Below are 16145 nucleotides of genomic sequence, written 5' to 3'. Positions count from 1 at the left end.
AAAAAAATTTTTTGGAATTTGCCATGGTTTTTTTGAGATAAATTCTAAACTGTTTTACCGATCGATTCTTAAAACTTTTCAAATCATGACATCAAAAAACCACGTCGATCGCTGCCAATTCAGTCAACATTGATTAATTCGTGCGTAAGATATCCCGACGAAAAAATTCGAAAACAGTGATTTAAATCTTCTTTTGTAAAAGTCTAAAAAAAGTCTAGAAAACTACATCGATCGCCGCCAACGACGTGAAAATCAGTTGATCCATTAAAAAATTATATATTAGTTGTTTGAAAATTCAAAAAATTGTATTTTATCAAACTTTCATCAGACTTTTGAACTTGAAGAACTCAAAAGCATAGAACAACTAGTGTTTGAGCTCGGAGAGCTCAGTAATAAAAAAAGCATATTTTTGAGCTCGAAGAGCTCAAAAACATTGTAATATGTTGAATTAAGCACTTAGGTACAGAATTGGAGGGAAGTTGCCGGGATGGCCTTTAGAGTCAACCGTTTTCCACATTTTTTTTCGTCAAAATCATTACTTTCATTGAAGATTGAAATTCCGTGAATAAATTTTCAATTTTCTTATGGACAGCGCATTTTCTTATAACAATGTCTTAAATAATAAGAAATAACAATTTAATAAAATTATTTTCATGCAGCTTCCGACAACCTAAAAACGAATCAATAATATTTCGAAAAAATAAATTTTGTTTATGATTAATTTAAGTTTTTAATTTTAAATCAACGAAAATTATTGATAAAAAACTGAAAATCAAAATTTTTTAATTTTTCCAACAGAAATCTATTCTAAAACCTTTTAGAAATTGCTCCAAGATATACAAAAATCATCAAATTTATAGTTCAACAATGACCACACTTGCAATGTCAATGATGATACATAAAAACTTAGTAATTAACTATTGCATAATTAATTCAAAAATTGGGATAAAACTTTTCTTCTGGCAGATGATTGTTTACTTATTTATCCAGTTAGCCTTTGATTTTTATTATTTTTAAAATTTTATATTTACACGGTTATAATAACTCTCAACATAAAATTGAGTGTCCAAAGTAGGCGTGGCTAACGCAAGCCAGAGCATCCATTTTCGGCTGTATTTACATCCTTCTGGAAAAATTATCTATTAGGGTGATTCAAAAAAAAAGAATATTTTTTTTTTCGTTTGGTACTCTGAAAAATAGGTTCCTAGACACCTCTAAGAAAGCCTCTCCAAGCATGAGTTCTTAATTGTAACGGGAAGGTCCTCCTTCTTACAGTTTTCTATTTTTTCCTATTATCAGATAGAAAAATTTATATCTCGCTTCCAACTACTTGAAAAAATATCTTGTTCCTTAGATTTTGTAGGAAATTGAATGCTCTACAAAAAGGTCTCTTACGATTTTTTCGTAAACCCAACCGTTTAAAAGATATTAACGGTTAAAGTTTGATTATTTTTGGGACAATTTTTTATTTCTTATGAATTTTATAACTCAATGAAAAAAATCATTATGAATGATGAAACTCATAGTTTTGTAGGAAATTTACTGCTCTATAAAAATGGTCTCTTATGATTTTTCGATCAAGTTGAGCGTTTACGAGATATTCATCGTCAAACATCAATGCATATCAATTTTTCTAGTTTTTGATCAATAATTCGAAAAATTTCAATTTATTCTGTGAGTTTCAAGGAAATTTAGACAAATTTGAGTTTCTATAAATAGAAATATGTTATGAACTCATTTTTTAATTAGTTTTTTTAGTCTTGGACATGTTTTATTACATTAAAACAAAAAATTAGTGCATTTTTTTAAATATATAATTCAATTTAGTGTGTTTCACTTTTTTATCGAAGAATTTATTTATTTAATTATCAACTGCCATATAATTTTCAATATTTTCAACATAACGGTACACTTTTACTGTAAATAATTTCCTCTATTGCAGTTTGGGTAGTTTTTTCGATGTTCTTTGATAATTTGCAATAAGTATTGGAATTGCTCTTCATTTTTTGTCAAGCATTGATTATACTCACTAACTAATGCAACAGCTCGTTCTGCTGAATCATTAACAACTTTCAATTGGTTAAAGTATTCTTTATTTTCAATGTAACTGTCATTAGTAGGCCACGATTCAATATCTTTATCAAGGAAGTCATATGGTAAATCAAAGATTTTAAAGAGATTTAAAGACTTTTTAGAAACAAAGTCACTCAGACTTTTTGCGTTAATGAATTCAAATCGTTTTTATCAATTATAAATTTTTAGCTTTAGAATCTGTACCGTTACGAGTATTAACAGCTCCAACAATATTTTTTTACTTCCAATGAAACGGTATCGTCAAATAATGATAAAATGGCAAGTTCATCACTTAAATACCATAAATGCAAAATCATTTTTTCACAAGTTGCTGAAGAAATCAATGAGTTGATATTTTTGTACTCGAATAAATTTTTCAAAAACTGCAAGTCATGATTAGCAGCAGTTGTTGCAGAAGTTGATGAAAACCAAGCTTTTAAATACAGTGTAACTATAAATATACAAATTTGCCGAAGACCGTCCAATTCTTTATTAGAAAGTTTAAATTCATTTCTGAATAGAAACATTTTTAAACTGTAAATTGCCTTCGCCATCCACCTAGCATGATGAATTGCACCAGGACGTTTGAAAAAATTTCTTCTTGAGGCATTTCTCCAAGGAAAATCAACGACAATTCCAACAATTCTTTATAGTCATCTCGGGGTTGTAGTAACTATCAAAAACAATTAAAAATTTGTCAGAAACAAGAAAATTTTTTTTCTTAAAATCGCAGTTAAATCATACCTGTAAGGATTGTGCAATTAAACTAGATATTTCATTTTTTTTATCCAAAATGATATCAGCAACAACAGTATCTTCAATTCCAGATTTATAATTAGTTTTATTTATTTCATCCCATGATTTTTTAAATCTTCCGAACATTGGTACGTTTGGCCCAGATGACACAGGCCAATATACTTCAAATGCACTTCTCAATATGATCTCAAAAATGTGGTGACGACATAGTAACCAGATTAACTCTCTTCCCAAAGTCTTTTCAATTACCTTACATGTACCGTTATGAATTCCTGTATAAAGAAAATAGATAACTATCGTTAAATTTAATATTTTCAACAAATTGTAGATTATATTTAAAATCCAAATGAGTAAATAATTCTCAATAATTTCAAAAGTGAAATTCAGTAAGCAATAAAAATTAAACTAGAACGTTAATAATTAAATATTTTTTAGATTAAATTATCATTGATAAGTTACCTGTATTAACTGCCGTCGTGTCAAAACACATCGCCTTAACATAATTAGTAATACCCCATTCACTCAATGTCGATAAAATGGCTGATGTTTGATTGTCTGCCGTCCCAGAATTCATTTTTGGAACCCCAAGTAATTGTTCGGTACCAAATGCAGTTAAAATAACTGATAGCCGTTCCACAGATTTTGATCCAACAAGGTCATTCAGCATTTTTCCGTCCCAATGCACAACGTATTTATCGTGTGTCTTAAAGTTGTCATTAAGTCCTTTAGCAATGTCTTCTCTTTGAAGCATACGAGCTCGTTGAATTGAACTATAACTGAGCGTTGTATCTTCAATTTTAATACCTACTGCTAGTAAAACCGGAGCAATAATAAACATCGCATTTCTACTGCTGACATTAGCTCGGTCGAGTCCAAAAATGACTTCAGGAGTTAAGACATCAAGTTTTGCTCGTTTTGTCGGAATTGGAGGTTCATACTCTGAATCAGATCCAAAATTTGTAACTCCACTTAATGTATACGTAGAGAACGACTCTGATTTTTCACTTGGAACAATCGCATGACTGGTAGACGGTTGATCTAAGTCTGGAATAAGATCTGTTTTATAAATTAAACGAAGAAAATGTATAGAATTTATTCATTTTGATGACAAATAATTAAGAAAGGACTCCAAAAATTGTCTAGTCAAATGTCATCTAGTCATCTATGAAAAGTTACACTACTACCTGGCTTTATAATAATTAAATATCTCAGATACTTACTACTCTCATCGATTCCCATCATAGTTGTGGTTAAGTTTGATACAGGTACATTATTAGAAAGAATCTCTTTATGGGTACCGAATTTTTTATCCAAATACAACTTTCTAATATTATCATCAAGCACTTTTAAGGATTTTTCGCTCACAATGTCGAATAATTGTTCAAGATCAGTCTGAAATTTCATTTCCTTTTGGTTTTGCGCTGAATTCTTTTTATCGAAATTTTTTTGTAATTTTAACCATTGACTGTGATAGCGAAGAAATTTTTGACTGCATTAGGAGCTCCACTAGTTGGAATCTGATTTTTTCTCCACAGTTCAATAACTTGGTCAACTGAATTTTTAGCACTTTGTTTGATTGAATACTTTAAAATTTTAAGTTGGTAGAAAAACACACGCATAACCTCTTTCACTTTTGGTAACTTACGTTCCGAAATTCTTTGTAGAGGTATTCCGATAAAACGTATTTCTTTATTCATTGTAGGTTAATTGATGATAAATAAATTTATGTGATGATTATAAGACTTATTTAAAGTGAATTATTTTATTACGTATTTAAGATGATCAGTTTTAGGAACACTGAAAATACGGTATTAAATGGGTAGATACTGAAGATAGTTGAGAGTAAAAACATAGATGGCGTTAGTTTCAGAAGACAAACAGAAGAAGAAATGGAATTCAAAACAAAAATCCCCTCGAACGAAAATTTTATGTATATTTTGTGAAAAACAATTTAAAAATACGCACTGAACAAATTTCATAATAATAAATGACAACGCGATTAAGATTTTAAATTATTAAAGATAAAATTAAAAAAATATTATTAGAATAAAAACTTTCAAATGAATTTTTGAACAGAAAACATCTATAGGAGTTGCTTTTATAATAAAAACTCAAATTTGTCTAAATTTCCTTGAAACTCACAGAATAAATTGAAATTTTTCGAATTATTGATCAAAAACTAGAAAAATTGATATGCATTGATGTTTGACGATGAATATCTCGTAAACGCTCAACCTGATCGAAAAATCATAAGAGACCATTTTTATAGAGCAGTAAATTTCCTACAAAACTATGAGTTTCATCATTCATAATGATTTTTTTTCATTGAGTTATAAAATTCATAAGAAATAAAAAATTTTCCCAAAAATAATCAAACTTTAACCGTTAATATCTTTTAAACGGTTGGGTTTACGAAAAAATCGTAAGAGACCTTTTTTGTAGAGCATTCAATTTCCTACAAAATCTGAGGAACAAGATATTCTTTCAAGTAGTTGGAAGCGAGATATAAATTTTTCTATCTGATAATAAGAAAAAATAGAAAACTGTAAGAAGGAGGACCTTCCCGTTACAATTAAGAACTCATGCTTGGAGAGGCTTTCTTAGAGGTGTCTAGGAACCCATTTTTCAGAGTACCAAACGAAAAAAAAAATATTCTTTTTTTTTTAATCACCCTATTATCTATATTGGTCTTACAGTTCCGAAATTCGGAACTTTCTTGAGAAAATTTCATCCTCTTTTTAATCTTCTTTAAAATTATGGAAGTCTTCATCAGCGTTTGAGAAATTTGCCCTTTTTTATAGTTAATTGTTAATAACTTCTGCAGCTTCCGCAATCGAAACTTTTTTTTTCCTCAAAAATCATCTAGATGCCATTCCAAATCAAGTGACACCTTAAGTATTATATCATTTTCGGAGACTGCAGAAAACAATTCACCAAAAAGGCACTTGTTAACTAGAGTACCTACCCTATGTTACGTCTTAATACTCAACCCTGAATAGTAAAAGGTACGCATAATAGGTTGCGCACAAAAACGTTACGAGGTCATTCGTTCAGTAAATTTTACGCTTCAGATTTTTTTCATACAAGGGGCCTTTTCAAAAATTGATTCTTAAGGAGTAAACTCTAATTAATTATAACATTTTTTAGCTTTACCAATTTCAGTAAAAAATGCTGCGTAGATTAGTTTAACCAAGTTTGGAGTAATTATCATTTCAACATTTTTTAGAAGGGAATTTATCTTTTTAAATTATTGTCAATTCTCTTCTGTGTCAAACAATTACAAAAAAATGTGAAAAATCAAAATCAAAATTGTTTTACTCAATAAGCTATAGCCGAGTATGCTACATAACTTTCATTTTGCTAGATTGACGTCAAAATCATCGAAGTTCGTTTAGAGAGAAAATTTTACTCTCCATCATTATTTTTATTTGCTTCATCATTTAAACTATTATGGAAAATTAAAAAAAAAAAAAAGAATTTTTCTTTCACTTATAAAGCTCCTGCTAAAAATGCTTCGTAAATTTGTTTGAGGTTGATTGACGTAAAAATTATCCATGTTTTTTCTAAAAGAGAATTTTTTTCTCTTTAATTAATGACAATTCACATATCTGTTAAACATGAATCTAAAAAGTTGATAAATGAATCCTGATAATTTTTAACTTCAACAGTTCCAGTTAAATATGTCTCATAACTTTATTTGGACTAGTTTGAGATGAGAATCATCTCAGTTTTTTTTGGAAGAAAATTTTTTCTCTTACAATTCTTCTAAATTTCCTTTTGTGTCGAACAACAAAATTGTAACTTTTTAATCCTCATAGTCGGTTCCATGTTTTCAATGTCGTGCATTATGTCAATAAAACATAATTAACCTCTTAATTAATGCTATAAATTAGTTGTCGATTCAATAAAGATATTCAATAAACTTGCTTTAAATGTCTATTTTTGTCTACAGGTTTATGACACATATGTGGGCTATGTTCGCAGTTGTATTTCTCGCTATTTACACTGCTAACTTAGCTGCTTTTATGATTACTCGAGAAGAATTCCATGAGTTCACCGGAATAGACGATCCACGTCTCGTCAAACCATGGTCTCATAAGCCAATGTTCAAATTTGGATCAATTCCATGGAGTCATACGGAAAGTACGATAGCCAAATATTTCAAAGAAATGCATTCATACATAAAAAATTTTAGTAAGAGTAGCGTTCAAAAAGGTATCGAAGCCGTCATTCATGGGTAAGATTGACAGTGTACTTCTTTTTCATTGCGATTAGAAATTTTTAGAATTCTATGAATATTTTATCACAATTTCAGAAAATTAGATGCCTTCTTTTATGATGGAACAGTATTAGATTATTTAGTTGCTCAGGATGAAGATTGTCGTCTCTTAACGGTTGGTTCATGGTATGCTATGACAGGTTACGGATTAGCTTTTGCTAGGAATTCAAAGTACGTAGATATGTTTAACAAACGGATCCTGGAATACCAAGAAAACGGTAATGTTTGTTAAGATCCTTAAAATTTGCCGAAGTGATTTTGGTCCACATAACCAGATAATGCTCTTTTTCCATTGTCTGAACGATACGCTTATATATCACCCTGCGATACGCATTTTTTTCGTCCCATTCGTGTGACCTCTACAATAGTAATAATATATATATAAATACATGCACATATAAACTTTTAAACTATATCCACTAGTCTCAAACATTAAGGGATATAACAAAAAATTCCAAATTTTTGGGTGACTATCAATAAGCTGTAACTCCTAGGAAAATGGTCGTACAGAAAAAATAAAAAAAGTAAATTGTAGCTCTAAGTGTTTAGTTTTCAGATATGACCATTGTTCCGTTCCACGAATTTTCGCCTAATTTCGATTTCTATTTTGTTCTCAAGATTTATTTTTCATTTAAAAGCGTTTACTTTAATTTAAGATGATTCTCGGAACGCATACCAAGCGATATCAGTTGCTTCGCTGGTGGTTATACTAACAGCGGAGTAACGGAAATCGCTTGTGATAAGGCATCGGCAGTGAGTTGCCGTGGCCGCGGATAACCAAAACATCATGCGTCAGCAGGGGACCCGGGCCTCGTCGACTCTTTCAGGAGCAACCTGAGCTACCAACATGGCTGACAATAAGATTTATAAACATTTATTCTGGCCAGGAGCAGTCAGTAGAGCTAGAGACTCTCGAGTGCAGAAAGCTCCATCCTCAGACTTGAATAAACCAATTACACCAAATCTATCTTCTAAATATACTTATTATGGGGCGGAGCGCTTTATAGCGGTTCCAACCCATATAAGAATACCTTCCAGCTAAAGCGCTAGCCAGCACCAATTTCCTATACGTAAATGCCTCACGGAAAACGGTCATGAAGATCGGGTCGCTCGGTGCAAGAGGGTCGTCGTCGCTTGGCCCAGCCAGTCTACCTATCGTTGCCGACAATCGGCGCCGAAACTCCAGTCGAACCGCGAACGGAGGTAGTACAAAACGTGAGACCAGTAGTGCGAGTAACAGACGACGAGATACTAATTGAACCTCGAATAAGGGTAGTTCGAACCGCTGATGAAGACTCGCCTAAATCACCCACGAGCCGAGATCCACCGGGTCAGTCCATCTTCGCTAACAACAACCGTCCCGCCGATTGGACAGACATCACCAGGGCTTGGAAACTGGTCCCAATCGAGGTTCCAGAGGTTCACCCTCCGGGGGGCGTTATTCCCATCAACGACCCCAGGTACGAGTATTATTCAGACGAGTTCTTCAGGAGGACGGGGCACGACATTTTCCCGCCTTTCGAAGCGAAATGGAAAATTTAGAAATTAGAAACCCAGGGGGTTGTATGGGCAGACTTATGGGGCCCATAATGGTAAGTCAGTAAGTTCATCTGTGACGACACACCGGGGGTCGATCGACTACCCACAGTGTCAAAACCTGATATTTAATTATTTAAAACTCTAAATGAATTTATACCTAATTTTGGGAACGTAACACCATGAAAAATTTTTGTCATGTCCAGGTCTAGAGAAATCCTATGAAAACGACCGATAAAAAATTTTTCCAAATTTTTTCTCGTCTAAAAAAAGGTCCACAAGCTTCAAAAAAATTTTTTTGATTGTTTTGTTCAAGAGTTCTTTCAGAGAATTTAATACTATTTAATATGGCGTATCGTCAATCAAAGCAAAAAAGCTCTTTTTCACTATGATATTCAATAACTCCAGAAATAATAATCGTACAGGAAATCGAAGGAGGGTTTCTAAAGCTGCACGAAATTCTTTATAAGGAAATATAAATATATTTGAGAAAAAAAATTTTTTTTGAATTGAAAACTCGGACTGAAAAAAAGCGAAAATTTGCATAATTAAGGGAATTTGGATAACTTGGTATGAATGTGGATAAAATGGATAAACGAACGATATCGTCGGTAATTTTTTAACCTCAAAGTGTCCCCTAAAATTCCTTAAAAATTCAAAGCACTGCGAGTGTTTTTTCATTGTGCCCCGAAGCTTCAAATTTTTTGTTTTTGTAAAAATCACCATTATGAGCAATTTTGTGATTTTTATTCATTTTTTCAATGAAAAATATTTTTTTTCTTTCTAAAATCTTTATTTTTTCGATTGAAGAAATTGATTTTTTGAAAAATTTGAGAAAAAAAAAATTTTTCAATTTTTTTCGAAATTTTTTTTCGAAATGTTTTTTCGAAAATTTTTTTTCGAAATTTTTTTTCGAAAATTTTTTATCGAAAATTTTTTTTTTAACGTCTTCAGAATGATCCAATATTGTCAAAAAAAAATTAATTGAATTTTTTCTGACCGCTACAACTGCCTTAGTTTCGAATCTCATTTTAAAAATTCAATAAAAACAAATTGATATACCCCCCGCGGATTTCGGCTTTTCTCCACACAAAACTTAAATTTTTTGTATTCTTTCTAGCTTAAATTCCTTTCGTGAATTTTCTGTAAGTTTTTCGGTAGTTTTCTTTGGATTTCTCCAGACCTGGACGTAACAAAAATTTTTCATGGTCATATCTGAAAACTAAACACTTAGAGCTACAATTTGCTTTTTTTATTTTTTCTGTACGAACATTTTCCTAGGAGTTACCGCTTATTGATAGTCACCCAAAAATTTGGAATTTTTTTTTATATTCCTTAATTTTTGTGACTAGTGTACATTTTCTGACTCAGCTCGACAAACTGAGTCAGAAAATGACTAAATTTTTTAAAAGTTGCACTATGAGGCCATCTTCACGGCTGCGATAGTTAGATTTGTATGGAATCTACTAAAAAAGACAGCGTGAAAACCATATATTTTGTGGAAAAGCCCTGATTTTTCAGAAAAAAAAGTCAAATAGAAAGTACCTTTCGCCGCACATCGAGAAAAATCGATTTTTCCACTATAGTTGAAATTTAAAGAGTCTTCTGATGTGTTTATGATGAGATTAATATTTTCATCTAAAATCTGAGAATTGTTCTTACAAGATACGACTTTCCGTGGATTTTGATAAAAGAGTTTTCCTGATCGGGAAAATTAATAAGAAACTTATAGGGAATTTTTTTCTTATTATTACAGAACACCTCCACAAATTTCAAACATAATTTTCGAGAATCGCCCCGTACAAATGTACTGATTTGGTGAAGTGACCCATATGTACATGGTTATCACTAGAAGGTAAAGAAAAACAATACCAACGATTATAAATCGTGTCTACACTAGCTTAACTCAAACGAGTCTATATTAACCACTGGCTTTATCGCATTATACGCTTGTGTTGGTAAAAATAAATACTAATGACTTTTGGTAAGTAAGACTAACTGAGAAATTTAAACCCATATTAGTTAAAATGTTTTGGATTCACAGAATCAAGACTCCTCAAAAACTTTCGGTGAAGAACTCATACTAAGAACTATGTCATCATTAGGAAATAAAAAGAAATTTCTGGTTGTGTGTACCCCTATTTCACTCTTAAAATACTGAATTTAACAAATTTTTACCTCTACAGGTGATCTTGAACGGTTAAGAAGGTATTGGATGACTGGTACTTGTAAGCCTGAAAAAGAAGTTCAAAAAAGAAGTGATCCACTTGCTCTAGAACAGTTTTTAAGTGTTTTTTATCTTCTAATAGTGGGTATAGTGTTTTCTGGAATGCTTTTAATATTTGAAATTCTGTACATTGAATACTGTAAGCATGATCAACCAAGTCATGAAAAAAGAGGCTGCCATGCTCTATTAAACTTGGTAAGTGAACTAGTATTACGTTCGGACTTTTTAAAATTTGTAATTTCAATATTTAAAAATCCAAGCATAGTAGCGTCTTAGGCTGATAAGGCTAAATTCGAATCTAGAGTACAAAGAATTATGATAATTAATATTATTGACAACGCTGCATCTCGGGTCATCTTAGGTTAAATCTCAACAAATGTCAAAGTTTTCGAATTTTCCATTGATAAAAAGCGCTTAACGTAAGGTTTTTTGGTGAAACTGTTGACATGATATGTTCATGTTAATCTTAGGTCTTCAAAACAACTTCAATATAGGTTATTTGGAGTGAAATTGTTGAATAAGTCGCATCGATTCATCAGAAAACTTGCAAAATCTAAACATTTTTTATTACATTTTCAATACTAAATAATTTAATACTCAATATAATGAAAAATCTTATTGAATATATTGTAATCAATAACTAGCACCAAATTCACAATTAATCGCTAGGATGATAATAATTTTTCTTGATCACGAAAATAGGAGATAAAAAGATCCATTCAGAAAATTGATATAATTGTGAAGAAAGTTAACCAGATTATAAATCATTGTTAACTTCCCACTGAAAAAATTTGAAATTTTCAAGAATTGGGAAGTGATGGGTTTTATCCCGTTTTTCAAAAATCGACTTTTCATCAGATCGTGATAGTTAAAGATCACAGGAAGCTCCTCTGACTACCCCCGCAAGAGTGTCGCTACATCTTCGTGTGCGCGCCTGCGCGCGCGCGCGCGTGCGTGTGTGTGTGTGTGTGTGTGTGTGAATCTCCTATAACTTTGAATCGGCTCAATCGATTTCATCGTCGTTGGAATCATTCAAAGCAGGATGACCGAACTTAGATTTTGAACACAAGTGGGACCGATTCAAACCGGTAGATTTTGAGAAATCTCAAAAAAACCACAAAAAAAATATTTTCAGATGTGGTTTTTTTGTGAATTACTTTTAAACAGCCGTAGCGATCGATTTAAAAAAAACTCTTCAGCAATAGTCTTGGAAAAATACGTCGATTGCCGCGAGTCCGGTCAAAATCGGTTGATTCGTTTGAAAGATAATCGTGAACGAATGAAAATCAAAAAAAGTGTTTTTTCCCATAACTGCAAAATTAGTTATCGGATCGTTTTTTAAGAGTTCCAATAATTATTAGAACTTAAAAAGCCGCGTTGATCGCGTTGAACGAGAACGTGTAAATCGATTGACTCTTTCGTGAGTTATCGTTGTCGACAGAAAACCGAAAAAAGGGTTTCTTCGGAATTACTTTGTAAATCCTTGTTCGATCAATTCAAACTTGAAGATTCTCTATGAGGATTTGAAAATTGCGTCGAATGCTATCAGCCGTGTAAAAATCAGTTCATTTGCTTAAAAGTTATTGCCGTTTGAAAAATCTAGAAAGTGTATTTTATTAAACCTCCTGTTACGTTCCCAAATTTTCGGTGTAATTAATTTTTTATTTAGTAATTTATTTAAATCCAGATCTTGACCTCATAAGGATGTCAATTGGTAAATGGTAAGTACTGGTATTGCGTCTGATGGTTCAAGTCGAAACTACTTAAACTGGGTCAGCTGTCATAATAGCATTATAAACTGTTAGAGTAAACAAACATTTTATTTGTTTTTAATACTTTTTTTTATTAAAAACAATATATATCTTATAATGGAAAGTACCGATGATTCGTTAGGCGTACGCTTTTCGCCAAAACAAAATACGAGTACAAACTATTGTAGTGTATATGGGTGTAACAGTAAGGCTTGCAAAAATTTTGACTTTCGGTTTCATTATTTTCCAAAGAAAAATGAAAATTTCATAAAAATTAAAAATGTTTTCGGAATGGATGAAATAATTGACTCTCGAAAAATGTGGCAAAATGTTTTGAAAATAGGAAAAAGTATTACAAATAATATGCAAGTTTGTTCCTTGCACTTTAAAAAATTGGATTATTTCTTTCCTGGTAATTGAATTTATTGTTTAGCTCATTCTATAATTTTTTTATATGTAAAATTAATTAAAAAAAATTTTCTCCTACATAGAAAATGGTTCAAAGGGTAAGAGACGTTTGAAAAAAAATGCAGTACCTTGTAATCTACTTTGTACTAAAATAAAAACAGCATCAAGCACTAAAATAAACGATAACTGAGAAAAAAGAAGGATTGAAAGAGACAAAAATAAAAATCTGATAATTTCGGATAATGAAGCTACTAATAATGAAAAAACAGATTTATCTGCAAGATTAACTACGACTGAATTGACGTTTGATTTTGATGGTCAAAGAAATTCGGTTGTTCTGGATGATACTAATCCGAGTCCTATTACTTCAAGAGAAAATGATAATGGATCTGTTGTGGCTATATTGTCAGAAGAGAATGATGAAACGCCTGCAAAAAAAGTTATTGATGTCGGTATTCAGATTAAAAGTGGTGATTTAGTGACTGACTTTTGTGATGTAATAAAAAATGAGAAGGAACTCAATACTTTAACCGGGATTGTGAGTTTTGATATCTTGAATACCATTCTTGATGTTTTTAAGGATGGATTTCCTAAATACGAGTCCGAAAGAATGCATCTGCGTAGTACAATTATCATAACATTTGTTAAATTGAAGTATAATTTATTGTATGCTATTGTAACAGTCTTATTCAAATATTCTTCAGAGTCACATTGCCGTAAAATTATTCTGCAGATGATCGACATGCTTTACGTTTGTTTGGAACAGGGAATACCTTTTTCAGACAAAGATGAAGTCTCTAGGAATATTCCTGTATGTTTTAAAGACTTTAGATATGTTAGAATAGTGTTGGACTGTACAGAAATTTTTATACAAAAACCAAAGTCGCTGTGCTGTCAACAAGCAACATATTCACGATATAAAAGAAGATATACCATCAAGTTCATGACTGGAGTGACTCCCGAAGGATCGTTATCCTACGTTAGTACAATGTATGGAGGAAGATCTTCGGATGACGCTATATTTGAGCAGTCTAAGACTTTAGATATATTAGAGAAGGGTGAAGCACTAACCGTCGACAAAGGGTTTAGGGTTGATAGACTGTGTAGAGACAAAGATATAACTCTCATTCGACCTCCATTTGAAAAAGAAAAACGACAATTTTCACAAGAAGACTCAAGGTTAAATGCGGAAATCGCCAGAGCACGAGTTCATGTAGAACGTTCCAATCAAAGACTTAAAGTTTTTAAAATTTTGGGTTCTCGGATGCCAAGTGGTCTTGTTAACAAGGGCGAAGAAATACTAACTATTATTGGTGCAATTGTAAATTTAAGTTCTCCAATTTTAAGTAGTGATAAATTCATGTCAAATGATGCAGATTAATAATTAAGATACAATAATGAATGTTATTAGGTAAAAATTTATTAAAACTTTATAGTAAAAATTGTTAAATAAAACATAAACATAGTTAAATATATTCAGAGTGTTTAATAAAGTTATTATTACATAAGTAGTTGCTTGCGTAAAAATTTTTAATTCTGTTTCTCATTTTGACAAGCATAATGTAACATATTATTAAAAAATATTAATTGTAAGGATACAAATAAGTCTTTTATAAATTTTTTATCATAATCAACTGATATAATTTTCATACTTTTGTCGTGAGAAGAAAAAAGAATGAAATCTATTTTTTTAATATTTAAAATACCCATACCAAGCTGAACCTGACCATAGTATTTATGATTTTTTTTCATAGTCAAGATATTTTTCTTTTTTGGGTTTGTTTGTACATAATTTATATTAGAAATGATATCATTCATACTAATAGATTTGCCTTCATATGGGCATTTGATTCCTATCAACTTGACAGGTTTATCATTTTCGAATATAACTCCGTCAGGAGAATAACCAAGCTATGCCCACTTGAAGGCTTTGTATTATATTGCTCTAAACAAGAATCCCGTGGCGCACTCTAAAGACATTTTCTGTCTGTTGATGATACGAGCTTCAAACTAGTCAAGTCATTACTGAAATGATAAAAATAAAAAAGGATTAAACTTTATAAAATTAATTACTAAATTTTATCGAAAATTTTTTTAAATGAAAATTACACAATTTAAATTTACCGTGAACAAAATAATAATACTGCAGCACTATGTTTACACTGTTGACTTTGTCCAGCTGCACAACTAGATTGAGATGAAATAATTTTTCCAGTTTTGGCATTAACCGTATTTATCTCGTGTGGATCTTCTCGAATTTTTTGAAGATTGTATACAGTAAGACAACAATTTATACTGTTCACTATTTTCACTTAAATTTCCTGTGTAAATTAAGTGGTTAGAATTCACAATTTGTTCACCTTCGATAAAGTTTCGACTCTTGGGAGTAGAACCCAAATGATCCAAAATTACATTTACTGATAAAAACATTCTTTTCACGATTTTTAAAAACTTTTTGACTAATTTTGATAGTAAAAAATATTTAAAGTCTACGTAAACAAATTGATTTGTTTACACGCAATTCATATAGTGAATGTAACACCCAACCCGGTTTCACTAGTTTCAAGTTTAATCACTAGTTGGCGTGACTGCAACTCCCATTCACCAATAGACTCTAGGTGGGTCCTGTCACTGATTCCTCCGCGAAGTACTTTTTTTATAATATAATACTGTGACATCGCGATCAATAGCTATTAATAAAGAAAAAATACAACTTTTAAACATTTAAACAAATAACATAAAATAATAAAATTTAATAAATAAATTCGTTGTATTCGGGAAATGCAAGTCATTGGAAAATATCTATAGTTCTGTTCATGTGGTCATTAAAAATACATTAAGTAATAATATAAAAATTGTACACTCGTCTTCCCCTTATATATATATATATATAGTGACATGGGAAAAATTTCCGTCTATGAACACTAGAGTTATTATTTTTTTTTATTATTATTATTTAGTATGATTATGTAGGCCAAGCTGATGGACTGCTGAGATACCACGCGCTGGTGTCGCCCTAAACGGCCTTCTGATCAGAATGCAAAGCTCGAGGTAAAAATAAGCCGAAAACGCGCCGAATTTGAATATTAAGTATGGATGAATGAGTGTGAAATTT

At 31.3% G+C, this 16145-nt stretch overlaps 2 protein-coding genes across 3 annotated transcripts in view; one reads left to right on the top strand and one right to left on the bottom strand.

Annotated features, from left to right (window-relative positions):
* Positions 1 to 16145, top strand: part of Nmdar2 (glutamate ionotropic receptor NMDA type subunit 2) — a 786854-nt gene that overhangs the window by 622911 nt on the left and 147798 nt on the right. For both annotated transcript variants that reach the window (XM_074237486.1, XM_074237485.1), the window contains 3 exons: positions 6782 to 7066; positions 7145 to 7326; positions 10831 to 11066. In XM_074237486.1, coding sequence (XP_074093587.1) covers positions 6782 to 7066; positions 7145 to 7326; positions 10831 to 11066 — 703 coding nt within the window. The remainder of the gene's footprint in view (positions 1 to 6781; positions 7067 to 7144; positions 7327 to 10830; positions 11067 to 16145) is intronic.
* On the bottom strand, positions 2433 to 4663 carry LOC141524075 (uncharacterized). Its single transcript, XM_074237725.1, has 4 exons — positions 4050 to 4663; positions 3289 to 3885; positions 2818 to 3101; positions 2433 to 2746 (listed from the first exon to the last, which is right to left on the bottom strand). Exons 1-4 carry the CDS (start codon positions 4231 to 4233, stop codon positions 2603 to 2605), a joined length of 1209 nt encoding a protein of 402 aa, XP_074093826.1. The 5' UTR covers positions 4234 to 4663; the 3' UTR covers positions 2433 to 2602.

Source organism: Cotesia typhae, unplaced genomic scaffold (assembly GCF_013202065.1).
Source record: "Cotesia typhae breed Kobodo isofemale line unplaced genomic scaffold, CoteBio_Ctyphae contig_22, whole genome shotgun sequence".
In the NCBI taxonomy this organism is placed as follows: domain Eukaryota; kingdom Metazoa; phylum Arthropoda; class Insecta; order Hymenoptera; family Braconidae; genus Cotesia; species Cotesia typhae.
Note: the sequence above shows the minus strand (reverse complement) of the source record. Positions and strands in the feature narration are given on the sequence as shown.

Excerpts from the sequence above, each read along its gene's own strand:
- LOC141524075 (XM_074237725.1), bottom strand. The coding sequence starts at position 4,233 with ATGAAATTTCAGACTGATCTTGAACAATTATTCGACATTGTGAGCGAA. Across the intron at positions 3,886-4,049 it reads GATGGGAATCGATGAGAGTA|ATCTTATTCCAGACTTAGAT; the intron begins GTAAGTATCTGA and ends TTTATAAAACAG. Across the intron at positions 2,747-2,817 it reads TAATTGCACAATCCTTACAG|TTACTACAACCCCGAGATGA; the intron begins GTATGATTTAAC and ends TGTTTTTGATAG.